Source organism: Corvus moneduloides, chromosome 4 (genome assembly GCF_009650955.1).
Source record: "Corvus moneduloides isolate bCorMon1 chromosome 4, bCorMon1.pri, whole genome shotgun sequence".
NCBI lineage: Eukaryota > Metazoa > Chordata > Aves > Passeriformes > Corvidae > Corvus > Corvus moneduloides.
Genome location: NC_045479.1, coordinates 62,902,012 through 62,919,003, shown reverse-complemented (window position 1 = coordinate 62,919,003; position 16,992 = coordinate 62,902,012). Strand labels below are relative to the sequence as shown.

General features: G+C 38.9%; 1 protein-coding gene across 2 annotated transcripts in view; it reads right to left on the bottom strand.

Annotated features, from left to right (window-relative positions):
* Positions 1-3,485: 3,485 nt before the first annotated feature.
* The window catches only part of RSBN1L (round spermatid basic protein 1 like), a 46,699-nt gene continuing 33,192 nt past the window's right edge, over positions 3,486-16,992 (bottom strand). For both annotated transcript variants that reach the window (XM_032105177.1, XM_032105176.1), the window contains 5 exons: positions 14,905-15,042; positions 14,564-14,706; positions 13,867-14,034; positions 9,037-9,145; positions 3,486-8,954 (listed from right to left, as the gene is read on the bottom strand). In XM_032105177.1, the coding sequence (XP_031961068.1) occupies positions 8,301-8,954; positions 9,037-9,145; positions 13,867-14,034; positions 14,564-14,706; positions 14,905-15,042 (1,212 nt within the window). In that variant the 3' untranslated portion in view covers positions 3,486-8,300. The remainder of the gene's footprint in view (positions 8,955-9,036; positions 9,146-13,866; positions 14,035-14,563; positions 14,707-14,904; positions 15,043-16,992) is intronic.

Sequence of the window (16,992 nt, the reverse complement as noted above, 5' to 3'; positions counted from 1 at the left end):
TAAATTTCAGTCATATTTACTTCAGAGTGGTTGACTGCCCTACCTTGCTAAAGGAGAAACCAAGAAAAGATGAAAGAATTCTAAACCGTAACTGTTGTTAAATAATGCAAAATATTTATAACCCCTTTATTTTTATTATAACAACACATCAGCTTTTACTAAGCAAACCCGTGTACCCAGCCCCAAGTTATGCGTGTCAGGTAATTTATGGGGAGTGCCTAGCAGGAACAGTTGTTTTTAGGAGGTGTATCGATGAATTGTGTAGTTCTGAAAAATACTCAATGGAAGGACCTTGCTCTGTGTTTGAGACTTTTTGCCCACTCATGAGGTTCCTGTGGAGAACTGACTTCCTTCAGTCTTGAGTGATTTTTCAAGAAAACCTGTGATTAGGATGAGCTGTGGGGAGAGGGGAAGAGTACATTCATCTCAGGACATGCTCTTAGAGCTGCTGGCTACAGGAGCTGCAAGAGCGAGCGCACACGTGCATGCGCCATGGCTACCTGTGTGTGGGATGGAGAGAACAGGCTTCATCTGCACGTCCCACTTGGTTCCCTTCTGCATATGGGAACCAGGGCCACTGAGCCCCTGCCTGGAATGGAATGCCACTCCATGGCAGGCCATCTAGACCTTGTGAACTTGTTATGGCTGCTTTTAAAATTTATGGAGAAGAGTGTTTAAAGCCCTACCTCCAATTCAGGTAAACTTTGATGACCCACTTAACAAGCAGTGATACAACTGTGTAACAAGCATTTAAGCACCTCAGACAGGAAGATTTTATCTGCACACACACTCTCTTACCTGTGATAGGTAAGAGGGACCAAGCATAAAACAATACCCATAGGCCTTCCCCATCCGATGATTCTTGCAGAATAAGTCTAGACCCCCTTGTTCAGAGGACGCCAAAGCAGCCCTGTGTTGCTCAGAAGAGCAGAGCACCTTTCCCCAGCCAGGCTGATGATGGTAATTGATCATTATAATATAAAACAAAAGATGGAAGAGTAAGAACTAGCTTCATTGGAACTTGGTGTATTATTAGCAAGATAGGCCATGAATGGTGACTCTGCCCCCGTAATAAACCCCTTCTCTTCCACAGATGTAACAATTATCTGAAAGTTTGGCATCTCTAATTAACTAGAATCACACATGGTCCTTACAAATCTCTTTTTAATTGCTGCCTCTAATTCAATAGATCAGCAGTTTACCAGTTTCAGTTTTGGCTGTGGGTTTGGCTTTTTTTTTTTTTTTTTTAAAGGTTTACAAACCTTGAAATGAATGATTAGGAAAGCTGAAGCAGATGTTTCTTGCTGGCGTCACACAGAAGTCACACACAACCAGCTGGAAGTGCTCGACTTCCCAAGTTCCTTGTCCTTACAGGGAAACTTGGACAAGAGCGTTTCTCTTTTGAGTTCTTTGTATCATAGTTAACTGACCTGAACTGTGCTGAGATCTTTGTACACAGAGTGTTGCTTCTCTGCCATATCAGAACTTAATTCAGAAGGATTTATGATACAAAGTACACTATAGCCTACTGTGACCTTTCCAGAAACTGCTGCAGGAATTAATTACAGCTGTTTGTAATTATGCTGTTCTCAAAGGCACTGGTCACAGCTTGGAAGGAGAAACAGTGGTCTTCACACATTTTCCTAAATTTACCAACTGACCTTCAGTAACAGGATAAAACGAGTGAAAAGCAGGTATGCTGAAGGTAGCAGGGAAAAGGAGAGCTCCATGCTGAGTGATGGTTCACACTGATTTGTGATAAACAGGCACAAGGATGTTGTCTCAGCTCCCTGTGGCAGCTGATGGGGGGCAAAAGAGAGAACTTGGCCTTCAGAAGCTTTGTTTTAAAGTGCAATTCAAAAGCTTGCTGAAATGAACTGGAAGTATTTCTCTGTACTGATGATATATACTGGACATGGAGAGATATGTTGCACATAATTTCTCTCTTCCCATCATTTATAGAAGTTTGAACACTTCAGCATGCATTGCAGGTGAGTATCTGCTTCTGTCTGACAGAAAATACTCAATGCACGTGTGAAAGGTCATGAAAGTAAAATTTTCAATTGCCAATTCATACTGCTCTTCTTGATTTGTCACCATTTTAGAACGGTATCCAGTTTTGTGTTCTTTTCATACTTGAAAAAATCCAGTTATGTGACATGTAAATCCCCACCTATAACAAAGTTTGACCTGAATGCTCTAAGAACGTGTGCAGACACACAAAATGCACCGCCAGGCACAGAGGGCAGTATCAAAGACTGAACTAGCACAGGACACAGGTACACAACCCTGTGAGAGATGTATTATCAGTATTATTTCCTGACATATCATAGTACAGAAGCAAAATGCTTGCCTAACCTCATGAAACTTTTCACATTTCCACAGTTTAAAAGTTGGGTGACACAAAATGGAATTGGAAGTGAGGATTATGACACTCCCAGAAACTCAGAATTTTAACATCAGGTGTTCCCTATTTTAACATCAATATAATTTTGGGAATAAATAACATGGCTTTTCAGTAATAAAGCTCCTGAATAACTGCATCCTATAAGTTGTTTGAATTTACTAGCATGGAAAACATAGCACTATCATGTAACACATCACACTTTTTAATTAGGATTGCAGTAATAACAACTATGCTGAGTTGGGAAAACAATGTTTGCACCTTTTCACTGTACGTTTACTGGTTTCTGAAGTTTTGATGGAGTTCATCTCCCATATGAGCCTTGTAGACCTGCACGGACCTGGGTATCAACGTGCTGCTGAAAAGCATCAGGCTTTGAGAACTAAGGCAACTTAAGGAATCTCTGCAGCTGGACCACGAGAGTACTGTTCAGCATAAGTTCTGCATTTTCTCCTTGGACTTGTGCCGAAGTGGGATAAAGAATAGGAAAATCTGCAATTCATTGACACCATTCCCTTTGGTCTGCATTTCCTAACAAAAACAACATCCCAAGCAGACAAATACAAGAAACATCTCCCTACAGTGCAGAACAACAGCATAAGAGCAAGAAACAGGGAAGCAATGAGAATGTGAGCTTAGTTCACCTGCATCAATTTTTCTCTCCGTGTTCCTTCTGAAGTTCATAAAGAAATCACTGCTAAAGGATGTTTTTTAGTCTAAAAATGTCATTTCTGTGATTAACTAAAACTCTCAGTTTGCTTCAGTTCACATTGGCAAGTACCTGAGTGTTATTACTGCATGCTTAGGATACAGATTTAGCAGTCTTGACTTACATTACAGTCTCCCACACACAGGTCTAATTCTCAAGATTTTCATCTCCAGCCACCAGGAACAGCTTTCTCTGCTAACTGCCCACTTTGTCTCAACACCACCAGATAAAAAAGCTCCCATAAAAAGTACAGTCCTTAGAACACAGGCCTGAGCTGCACCTAACATGGCACTGTCATTCCAGTGGATGGCAAATAAAATGATAAAACATAGTACCAAAATAGCTATTGAAAAATCAAACTTGATAAAAATAGAAGTTTAAACTGCTGTTTTAATCAATGTTTGTATCAGATAACTGTACACCAAATATTAAAGGACTATTTAGGACTAACACCCTCATCAGTAGGCTCATCTATCAGCATGACCAGAACAAGAGAAGATCAATGTTTAGCTGGCACTCAAGTACAGCACGGCTTCAAAGCAGAGATAATATCAGCATCAAAGCACAGAGAAAAACAGTGGTTAGAATATAATACACTAAATTTGCAATGTCAGTATCCCTGATGATTCTAACAGAAACAGCAACCTAAATATTGTGAAGTTAATCACTGCTTCTGAACAGAACACAAAATAACTTGCATTTATAAGAAAAATGAAATGAGTGACTGATGGGAATCAGTTCCCCAAATATTCCCACATACGCTGCAAATTCAGTGGGATCTGCACAAAATATCAGTATCTTCTATACAATTTTAAAGTGCATTTCATCCGTTTAAGAAAGTAATAAAATATCAGCTGAACACAGTGACTCATAATCAAATAAAACATTCTCGACAGTCATTCACAGCAAAGCACAAAGCAGTGAGAATTCGTCCTTTCCATTTCCAGCTTGGATACATCCGGGGTAAGGTACAGGTGCTGCGCTGTCTAAACACAAGGCTCTCTACGTACCTGACCACTAGAAGAAAATAAATAAAATGACACTTGAGAAGCTTGAAGAGTTCTTTGATCTCTTGATCAGAATCAGTACAGCTTTCAGCCTAGCAGGGTCACGTGGCAGTGTACTATCTCACAACGGTTCATTTTGCCAATGAACGAGGAAAAGTCACGGATTTATTTCGGACAATTCAGCATCTTATTCACATGCAGATATTAAAAAACAGTCATTTTAATAAAGGAATACCAGTCTTGTGTTTCTTGGAAGACTTACTCAATTTTCCAAATCTGTAATGTTCAGATCTCTTTCAAAGCATTTTACTCTGATTTCCATTTCCTACATCTTTTGCAATTCCAACTTATTTACTATGCACGTGTATATCCACTTAAAAATCAACTTTATTTATCGCCAAGGAATTCTTTCACAGATGAAGAATTAAATCATCACCCTCTAAAATAATACTTTATTTCTAATACTAGATAGAATTAATATTTCAGTTAAAGTAGTATTGAAATATTTGCTATAGTAACAAGGAAGGGAAAATCTGCATGCCAGCAGTACCTGCAATGAAAATGTTCTTTCAGAGTCAATTTTCAGGCATTTGGAGGGCTGGGGGTGACACAACACTGAGTAACACTTGTATGTAACACATGAAGTCAGTTGCCAGTGAAATGCAAAAGATCCAGTAATATCAAAAGAAAAAAAAGCAGCTACGCCCTTAAAAGCTCTTGTAGCAACTGTAACAATGTGATTCTTTGCTATGCACAAATATATACCAGGATCTAGGAAAACATCAACATTTCTGCACATCATGTCATTAACTGGAACACCACTGCACGTGCAGGGAGATACAAACAGCACCAGTGGCCTTGGGCAGATCTCTCCAATCTGCACAAGAACTAGGGCCAAGAGAGACAACTAAACCACTGGAGATTTCAGCCAAAGTAACAAAGATTTATATATCATCAAAATCCAGAGAAGGGAGAAAAGCAATAAGCAAGGACTAATTTCATTACAGCAGAACACAGGAAAGATTTATTGCTGAAGCAAAAGTCTGAAGATTAAGTTGTACGCAGCAGGAATAAAGGTTATTAACACAGGACTGAAGCAAGACCTTTGTCAGACTAATGAACAATTTGGGAGGTCAAATTCTCAGAAAAAGTACTCCCCTTTCAAAGGACAACCTCATTAAAATGAACATACCACAGGGAGAGGACAACAGTTCTTTTAAATCTTGTCTTTAAAAAGCAAGTAAAAAGTAAACAGTAATGCAGCCAGCCAGCCCAGACTGCAGACACCTGTAAATGCAAAGGGAGGTCTGGTAGCCATTGATAATCCCAATATGGTTCAAATTCTGTCTGCAAGGAATTCTGCCTAGAGTGAGAATCTAGTCGGTCTCAAAAAAACAGAACACATAAAAACTGCAAAACAATCTGCCAAATTTTAAAGTCTCTTAAAATTCTGAAAGTGGTAAGAGAAAAATGGGTTGAAGCTGTGGGCACTTTAGAAGCAAAATCTCAGAACTAAGAGATACCTGAGCAGAATTCAAGACCACATCAGCCAAGACCACTGAGCAGGTCTCCAAAAGGAAAAAAAGTTCTACTCATAAGTGTAAAGTTGTATTTGCTAATCATTTTCAAAGATTTATTATTTCAGTCTGGACAGGGCCTATGCTGCAGAAAGTCGTCAGCTGTCCTAGGGGATGTATGTCCACACTTCACTAAAATCTGACAGGTTACAAAAAATTACTTGAACCAGAATGAATGGTGGGTGTATGCATGACCAGCACACTGGCAAGGTTTTTATTCTGAGTCAACTAAATAGTTTGGGGAGTTTGTGTGGCTTTTATTTTAAATAGCAGTATCTGGCAAGGCTGGTTTTGCTAAAGCTGAAGCCCTCATCTATCCCACCTAGAGAGCTGCGTGCTTGGTGCAAACTACAACCTGCAGCTCTGCTCTGCTGCTGTTCTCCCATGGCCAGCACAGACAACAGCAATGGAAGGCCATGTAACTGTACATGGATGTTCATAAAGCCAGAGATTACAGGTGGAAGCATTATTTCCAGACAATCCAGAAAACAAAGGGAGCTGAGACCACATTCCTACTGTAAGAAAGGCTCAAATTCTAACATGGACAAATTAATTTTTTCAAATCAGAATCTGCTAGAGCAATAACTTACCACATCACACATGAATCATTTGCTCATGGCAAAAGGGAAAGGAAGATCCCTGAGGCTGAAAAACTGGTAGTAATCTCTTAATTAATCAGCATTAAAGAAAACAGTAGTAAGACTTAAGGACGTATTAGCCACATCCAAGAGACTCACTCACATTTCTATTGCTTCTCTAATACATAATTATGGCTATGTAGGAGTAATGTTTAGCAATTCAAATATTGATTTAATGAGTAATTCCTTGACAGATCTATTTTAGATTAAACCAATCAGGGCACTCATCTAATAAATAGCTAATTTTAGTGCCACCTCTGAGTGTGCAGTAACATTTTAAATTTTAACAACCTATAAGCAAAAAAACATTTACAACAGAAGGACCTCAGGTAGTTTAATTGGACATCGCCTGAAAATCACATTGTTCTATTGCTACAAATGAAGCCAAAGTGACCACTAAGTGCATCAGAGTTTATAAACTGGGTACTTAAGGATGTACAACTTTCAAAAATGTTATACAGAAAAATCCTAACAAAAATCAGAGATACAGAGAGCTTTGGAAATAATAGGCCTTGGAGCTGAAATTTTACTTAGCTGAAGGACAGGCTGCAGGGCAGTTTACTGCTGTGTGCAGCTACCCAAGGGAGACGTATCATTCAGCTGTGTTTGAACTACACAGGAATACACTACACAGAGAATAAATAAGTTAAATGATAGATTTACCAGATCAGATGCTAGCTAGCCTTGAAATCCTCTTCCCTCAGAACACAACTTACAAGAATCCAAGTGTTCCATAGGTGGGGAAAGAGAACAATTAACTTGGACACTGCTGTTATTTTCTCAATGAAACACCTCTTGCTCCCAAACTGTGACTCATGAGGAACCTTCCTACTACACACATTGGCAAGCCTCTTCATTGCCTGGCACTATCAGCACAGGGAGCAATTTAAATCCAGGTATGTCTCTGTGAGTTACAGGTCACTGACAAAACTGAGGCCTTTTCAGCTTGGTAAGTAACCATTTAAATAGTCTTGGTTTTAATTGTAGTCAGATAACAATTTTTTAATTTGAGGGGGTGGTTTGCTTTTTTTGGCTTGTTTTGTGGGTTTGTTGGTTTTTTGGTTGGGTTTTTTTTTTACATGAAATGCACCTGTCTGAACTGTGCCCTGAGCAGGGCCAAGAGGCAAAGCCCAGGAGGGAGTCTGCTCCCCTGCACCAGCTTATCTAGAGAGATGCAGGTGGGTAGTGGTAGCACTCCTGGAGCCCACTGTGCATCCAACTGCCCTCCACAACAGGGAGAACAGCCTGTCTCCCTGTTCCCCATGAATATCCGACAGCAGGAGTTTGGGGAGTGCCTGGAACAAGCACCCATAAGGAATCGTGCAAAGGGAGGACTGATTCTGCCTTCTGACTATTCTGCATTTCAGAGATGCCTCAGCTCTATCTCAGTTTGCTATAGCTCCTCACCCCCAAGGCATAAGGGCATCCTATGCATTAGTGCAGGTAGAAACATAACCACTTAGAGAGGCAGTTGAACTGAATCATTTTTTGCAGACCCAAAAATAAAACCAATCTGTTATTATGAACCTTTATTAAGTGGCTCACATTTCAGTATAAATCACACTAAAAAGATTTTTAAAAAAGATATTTACACTACAGTGCTGACATATTTAAAATGAAACAATTGGTATAAATAAGCTCTATGGAAAAGCCTGGAATTGTCAAAAAGAATTCTGGCTCATCTTACAAAAAATATATATGTTAAATGTCAGCTCTACTCTAAAACCTACAACTCAAATTTTTTAAAGACTTCTTTATGTTAAACCTGCAGTGTTTACAGTGCATCTGGCCCTAAGTGCTTTGATACTTCACAGTTATGGACAGGCACTGAGGAATGTTACAAAGCTACATAACTATTTTCTGTAACAGATGCGAAGACAAGTCACAAACTTGTCTCACAACTTATGATCTTTACATTATTACATCATTAAGTTTAAAAAGGAATTTAAAACCATATATACAAATTTAGCACAAAAAATCATCCTCTCTTTGTCCATGCAATTTTGGATATGATGAACTGTGTTGTCTTGTATCATCTGGATGTACGTGACCTCCAGAGCACAACTTGCCTTGTAAGTCCTTGTTACCAGGTTCAAATTTAGAATCCACTTCCAACTTTAGTGACGTCAACTCAACGTGACCCAGCCTAGCCTGAACATTCTGTCCCCCGATGTCATTAGGTGTCACTGTCTTTTCAGCGAGATCAACATTCATGGGCTCTTCTTTTACTTGGAGAGATGCAAGAGGTTCATGTTTTATCGGCAAAAATTCCTGCTGCAGGTACTTGGTCTGCAGAGTATCTGGAAATTTGGTGTCTTCGGAAGTATCTTTGCTCATGGTACAAACTCTGTCAGTCTGAAGTCCAACAACCGAAGACTTGGGGTCTGCAGAGGTCCCTGCTTCAACAGTACTTGTGTTTTGAGAGAGTTCTTCCTCTGAATGATAGAGCTTGAGCCGGATGTGCCAAGCCAAACTACACACGGCTGAAACTGTTTTGAACTGGTGCACAACATTCCTCGGTATGAAATAAATGTCATTATCGAATAACTGGATTCTGGCATATCGAATGCCTTCCCTTCGCAGCTGATTAAGTTTTGCATCATCAACCCACTGGACACACTGTAGGGAAAAGGTGAGGGAAAGGTAAAAACTCTGACTTAGTACTCAGAGGACACTGACCATTAGTTCTTAGCATGCTTACCTGTGAGAGTGGAGGCTCATGCAAGTCTAACTGCATTCGCTGAACTACCTCCAAGAAGTCCTCAGCATGAAAACAAATTACATCTTTGGTTATACGAGGCTGCTCAGACCTACAGAAGAGTAAGAAATGCGCAGTCAGAGGCTGAAACTAACATGCTACAGATGATAACAAAAAGTCTGCAAGCAAACATAGAGCAAATTATTTAACTTAAACTCAACTCTAGCACAACCTACATTTTTAAAGAAAAACATTGACCAAAATGGTTAATTCTAAAACACAACCTCATTAAACTGGTTAAACAAATTAACTACAATTTCTTTATAAGCGGACGTAAAGGCAGCATTAAAAGGCCAACAAAATACACTACTTTTCATTCCTATTTTTAGCTGACCTCTAGTCTGCCTTGATGCTGAAAGGCAGCTGCCCCAAATACACTGGGTTTACTCTGTCAGCACTCCCAACATGATGCACCCATCAGGTACCTGAGCACACAGCAGTCTGACTGGGAGCACTTGGGCAACAACTGCTCAGCATCTCAGCCTCAAACACCTTGTTCAGAGTTAGGAATAAAAGCTGAACCTACATTAAGCTGCCACAATGCCAGTAAACAGCCAATACTGGCATCCTCCACAAAATATCCCTTAAAAATACATCCCTATTTATGCTCACTAGAGAGAGCTACACAAGAGCAAAGTCTGAATTAGGCTTTGTCTCCAAATTGTTAGGAGAAGCATCTCTAGCTCCAAAGCATCTCTCCCAAAGAAATGTACACCATTTATAAGTTCCTCTGGAGACATTATCTAGAATCAGCTAACAAAAGGTAAAAGCAGATACAATCCTTATCACTTTCTGATCTAAAGGCCAAACTCTGCTCCCCACTGAAAACACATACAAAAAAAAAACCTCCACATATTTGCTTTTCAGGGATGTTTGCATTTTAAAAGGATTTTTTTAAATTTAAATGTGATGATACAAAGATTTCATTTATAAAGGATGAAGCTCACATTGGAGCAGTTTTGCAAGGACAGTTGCTCGGCCAGAAAGAACCTATTTGATGATTTCCTTCCCTCCTCCTCTGGAGTCCCCCGGGGCTGACAGAGTGCAGCACCTCCCTGGCCTGCATAGGGCACAGGCTGTGCATCCAGGCACTGCCCATCCATCCAGGGATTGAAACCAGGGATCAGAACCACGATCCACTGCTGTCCTCCTGCCTCTCCCACCTGCAGGGCTGGGCTGGCTCCTGCCACCCCTCCAGTACATCCCTCACCCACTGTCGCCCCTCCAAAACCAGGGTACAAGTCGGACCTAGGGGGCCTGGGGAGCAGCTGATGCAGCAGAGCTGATACATTTCAGAAGCTAATAGATGTTCAAGTGCTCTTTTTTAAAAACAAGATGATCACCTTTATATATACAGATATATATGTCCTGTTATTACTGTTCAAGGAAGTGATGTACAGTTCATTGAGGCTTTTTAAACACAGGAGACATGTTTATTTCATTTAGGTCATGACCTCAATAAAGCAAAAAAAGAACCAGTCTGAGGCTATTTTCAGGAGAAAAAAAAAATCCCAGATCAACTACTGAAAGTATGCTAGGAAGAATTTTCAGACCACATATTTTACTTTCAATTTTACAAAGATTAAAATGTGTCTCTATATTTTTATCTATATACTCCCAAAGAGAATTTAAACACTGAAAGCAAAAAGCTTCAGAAATACTTCTAATCAGTCTTAAAAAACATTAACTACATTAATCTACCTTTTATAATGCAGGTATTTATTTTTAAAATATGAATTTGCATTTGGAGTCACCACTATTTGTAAATGAAGTTAAGACTTAAAATCAATTGAAAGAGTATTTCGCACACTAAGAGAACATCAATCCAAATCAATGTGTTTTCCCAGCAGTGTCTATTGCGGTTTATGCATTGTCATTCCTAGTCTCAGTCCATATATATCTGTCCTAGAGGATGCATCACCAACTCTGTGCTGCAATTCTATCACAAAACACAACATTCCTTTTGCAAACAAATGAGAAAAAATACTGTCAGATAATTTTAAATTCTGCATTTGCAGACTATCTTTAGCACAACTTTGAGGTAATTATTTTGCAAAACCTTTAATTTAGAGGATATCATGTACCCACCCCCAAGCAAAACTGTAGCACAGAAGTTCAGTTAATGTCCAAAAAGATATTAAATGAAAACAGAATGTAAGATAACTTCAGAAAAACCCATTTAAGCCTCTACTAGAGAACTGCTAGAACTGGTTTTGGCAGTATTTCTTCCCCTTAACCTCCTTCTCCAAAAGGACTGGATTCTTTTTGCTGTAACTTTTCAAAACAGATTCAAGACTAGACGTTTTACCATTAATATTTCTGGCCTAATGCATAAACTCTGGCAATATATAACAAATTCCTATGATCATACAGAGAAGCACAACTTCAGTCTCTACAACACAAGCTTGAAAGCTGCTTGCTGAAGCACAGGTTTCATTTTGCCAACAACAATGCTACAAAGTGCCTTTTGCTGTCCCTGTAAAAACCCACCCAAATTTCCCACGTAAAAATCTTCTAAACTTCCATAATTTAAAGTTTCACAGGCATTTTGGAAGTTCTAAAGCTCACTTGTTATCACCTATGAAAATGGCATTAAGTAATCAGCATGATCACACCTGCATTTATCAGATTTCAGTGCAATCCTTAAAATGTTTGCTAGCAATAGTCAGAGTTCTTCTGTAAATTGTAAATACTCAAAATGATAAAAAGAATATCATAATACAGTAATTTTACAAAATACCTCAAATCAAGATCCTGTCACACTTGGGAAAGGGAAAAAATTTTTTCTTCTTCTTCAAAATACTACATTTAGTTTCCATTTCTGTCCTCTAGCACCATAAACTGCCTTTTGCCTTTCAACAGTTCTGTTCCTGTCTGTTCTGAAAGACACCATTTATCCCACCTAGCATTAATATTCATCCCTACCAAGTAGGAAATAAATCCCACTTTCTTTAAATCTACAGCAACTTATAAAACTTTTTTTGCACACTCAATCCATTTTTATGGATTTAGTTAATCAGCCCAGGAATTCCTTTATTTTCTCCTCACAGAAAGCATTATTTTTATATACATTATCTCATCACTAGAACATGTTCATTTTTACTGCCATAGTGCCTTAATCACCCCAGAGTATCTCCAGCTTTTCAGGTTTGTTCAACTACTCTAACAGATTTAAAAAAAAAACCAAAACTGAACAAAAATCAGAACTAGATTTTTCAAAACTTCCATTCATGTTGTTTCCTTTAAAATAAATCCACTCACAGATTGCCTATTACAGCAAAACTAATACCTGAAATTATTTTAATGTGCTACATTAATCAATAATGCTTCATTATCATAAGCCCTGATTAGTTCTCATCATGTAAGTACACTGAAGTAGCTTTTCAAAATTACACAAAAGTGGAAAGGGAAAGCAGGAATTATCATTTAGGCCAAATCAAGCCTGAAATACATAACTTCTATTGTGTTGCTTGTGTTGTACATTTTACTACTCTCCATATATCAGTCACAAATTTTTTATACTGAATTAAAAGAACATTTTCCATCTTTATGCTGAAGTGAAATGCTGGTATTTCTTTTTTATTCTCCAAACTGAAGTACTTTCAAATATGCTATAAAGCTATAGGATGAGAATGGGAAGCTCCCACACACTTAAATTACTATCAATTTAAATTCTTAACCTCCACAGACATCCAAGTTCAGGGAGTGGGGTTTTGTTTGGTTTCTTTACTTCCTTTGCTAGTCCCTCTCTCAAATGTGCGAAGTGTAATCTAAAATACTCAGATCTACACAGTTATCTCAGTTCTTGTCCTGCTACCCCTGCTCAGTCTTAATTCACCCCAGCATCTCAGTCAAAGCAAGCAGGAAGTTGAAGGCTCCCACTGTCATCGACCTAAAGAGGAAGGAAACTGAAAACCTCAGAGCCCAAGAGACAAACACATTATCATCTGAACAGTCCAGTTCTTCCCCAACAACGATTCTACTTTCTGTGTCAATGAACTCATGCACTGTAACACAAATTCACACAATTTCATCCAAAGGGAATTCACTCTTCTAATAGCTAGACAGACACAACGAACAAAAGGTATTTATAGTGTTTACATACGCAAAGGTAACCTCCTCCAAACCTAAGGTCATTCTCCAAGATCTGAAGAGCCTGAAAAATGCCTCTTAGATCTGGACCAGGAAGCCCATCTGTTTATGGGCTTTTTATTTGGTTAACATGTAAACAAGCTTCAAATGAGGCACATTTCATTTCCAGAGTCTCATATGGGAATTCCAAAGACAGACACCAAAAAATATCACACAACTTCTAACAGGAATCTTCCTAGGTGAGCTCCCATAGATAAAGCAGGGTTGTAACAGCCATGACTTGGGAAGCAGAAGCATAAGAATTCTGCTCATGTCCAGACAACACAAAGAACTGCCAGAAGGTCTCCATGTGCACCTGTGCAGCATTAACAGCTCAGTCTCTATGCACCACTTTAACCAAAACAAAGTGTGAAGTGTTTTTACATCTAACATGACCTCAGTTACAGCAACTCAATTATAGCTATTGAACTGTCACTGCAAGGTACCTTTTGGTTTCAACCACACAGCAAAACCATATGTGAGCTAGCAGAGGGCAGACAAACATCTAATGCTCAGACAGACTATGAAGTCTTCATTAAATCTTTAATCCTAGATTAACCTATTCTGCACTCCCTCCCAATTATAAATAGCAATTCAGGCAAACATTTTTCAGACATCTAGGTGAAGCCAATCAACACCTACCACTCCCCACAGTGCACAGCCTTCAACACTCCCACAGCAGCTGTGGTCTGTCGCTCAAAACCTTGTCCTATGTGATCTGCGTGGGCTCGGGTCCGGTCTTCAAATAGCATTTCACGGGGTTCACTGGTTCGAGGTAGGTACTGCAAGTTTTTTATTTCATTGGTAGTTCTGCATAAGAAAAACAGTAACAGTGATATAGAAATTTCTCTGAATTATCTAATTTCCACCATAGCCAATAGGACTGTGATGAACAATCCCTTCAATAAGAGCAGGAGTCAAACAGTCAAGCAGGAAAACAGTAAAATTTAGGTAAAATAAAAATGTAATGAGCTATGCAAAAAAATCCCCAGAGGTCATAACATCCACTCACATGTAACAACAGGGATATCAATTCCAGTCTCATGGCACTCATGCAATCAGTAATTGCATGTGTGTACACATTTTCCTGAAGCTTTCACCTTAAATTTCTACTAAAGCTCCAAAAAGGACCAGCACCTTACTTGGCTACACAGTAAAAATTAAAACAAAATTCTGGATTCTTACATAACAAAACAACAAAAAAGTGTATTTGGAGATGAAGATTTACAGAAATTTATATTAACATACAGTACCAAACAGTAAAAGATTTGGGATAAAATGAATTTGTAAAGAAAAAAATACTAGCCAGACATTTACCAATTAAAACAATTCAACTTACCTCTTCCTTTTGAAAGGTGACTTTGGCATGTCAGCCACAGGGATCATCTGTTCTCCTGGACGTACCCACATAATGGGACCATCATCACTGTCTTTACGACTCTCTAATTTTAAACTAGAAAGTGTTCCCCATGGCAGTGTACACTAATGGGAAATACAAGCCACAATTTTGAAGTGAGTTACTTTAATAAACTTGTTAAAAGCAGCCTTTATCTCTCACGATGAAAATATTTATTAGAACACTCAATTATCTAAACAAGTATCACATACTCTCACTTTATTATAACAGCACTACACAGCATGTTGTCCCCCTTCTCCCAGCCCATTCCCTTCTGTCCTTACTTTTAAGAAGGGTGATTCTTCCAACATATCAAGGAATTCAGGGAAGTAATCCCCCACTTCCTCATCAACTGCTCCAACCAGGCTGATCTGTCTCATTGGGCCAGCTCTATACGTACCATGAGAGTATGTTCTTTTTACCTACAAGTAGAATATGACAACAAAAATTATACCAAGTCCTCTACTGTGCAAAATCTACATTCAATGAACACCTTTAATCTCTATGCTTATGCTTTCTGACATTAGTCCTTTTGTCTTCAGTGTACTTAAGTGTACTTATGAAGTCAATTACTACAAACTCAAAGACAGAAGATCTTATTAAACATCCATGACAATTTATATTTTAACACCTGAAGGTAAACTGGAGTAACTATTTATTGCCTTTCAAGAAAATAACATTCCAAACCAGCAATTGTAAAAAAATATCAACGCATGTTCTGCTCAGTAACTAGTCAGTAAGGATTCTTACCTGGATTACTCAAGTCTAGATGAATTTCTACCTTTTCCCTGCAACAGGCAGAACTCTGAGTTACAAGTAATTTAACTCTTAACACTTCCTCTGCTAATCATCCTCTCCAGTACGGCCTCTCTGCGAGCACATTAATTGGAGCAAATTACAACAGTGAACACAAGGCTCATAAAGAGCTTGTACAAAAAGCAAGACAATGATAGTCACTCCTTCATTTTTGCTGTGCTGTATTAGCACATCTTGTGCTCCCTTCAGACTTTAAGGGCTGTAACATTCACCTCTCATGAGAAATCTTTTACTGTAAAATCTGAACAGAAACACATATTAAGTTTTTTTTCAACAATCTGATCTGTTGTGATAGATCACCAAAATACTCAGGCATGAGATTGATGAGGATCATGTCCACTTAAGCTTTGATTTCCTATTTAACAGGCTGAAAGACACAGTGGCATTATGAGATGAATGGTGGAGAAATCAGAACAGACAAAAGAGCAAATGGATTACTGAACACACCAAGTAAGGCTCCTCTATGGCACCTCTAGACATTCTGCATCCAAAGCAAGAAAGAAAGTGCAAGGAAAACAGTTAATGAAATACTGCTTAGCTACGGTCCTCACCCAGACCATCAACATTCCTAGTAGTTATGGCGGTGCAGAGGACAATTAACAGCAGTTCCTGAAAAGAAAACATGGAACAACACTGTGCCCTTCTGAGAAACTCAACTGATGTAACCAGATCTTTCCAGAAATGCAGAACCAAACGCTGTTCAGATCATCACTCATTCCTCCCAGCAAACAGCGGAATGGCTAAAAGTAGGATTTACAAAGTGTCTTAGCTAATGCTACAGCAAGCCATCACAGACACACTGAAAAGAACAGTCCAGTAATATTCTGCTATTCCTCAAATCCTTAGTCATACATTCCTGCAGGGCTTTTTGCAGAGACAGCTGGTGATTTTGTGATAAAATATCAGAAAACATTCGTTTTTGCTGAATCTGCATCAGCTCAGTGCTCAGCTATATCTGCACTGGCACAAAGCATCAGGAGCTTGTACAACTACAGCAATGAGCAAGGAAGAACCCTAAAACCCCTTTCTGAAGCTACGGACACCCACAAATCCATGACACTTTATTAAAAGCCTAACCTGCAAAAGGATGTTTCTTCCACTGACATAAGTAGCTTAGTATTCCACTACTCCAGCCCAGGATATTAAGATGCTGTTTTCATCTACATCCCTGATTAAAGAGAACCATTTTTCTGCCTTCTTCCATGCTTCCTTCTCCTATCTACTACCACTCTCCCAAGTAACAAGTGGGAAGACAAGAGAAAATGGCCTGAAGTTGTGCCAAGCGAGGTTTAGATTAGATATTAAAAAAATTTCTTCACCAAAAACATTCTCAAGCACTGGAACAAGCTACCCAGGGAAATGACTGAGTCACCATTCCTGGGGGCAATTAAAAGACCAGTAGATATGGAATTTAAGGACAAGGTTTAGTGATGGATTTGGCGAGACTGGGTTAACAGTTGGACTCTTAGACAGGTCTTGAAGATCTTTTTCATCCTAAATCATTTTATGTTTCATACAGCATATGATAAACTGGTTGTGAAACTACTCCAAGTAAA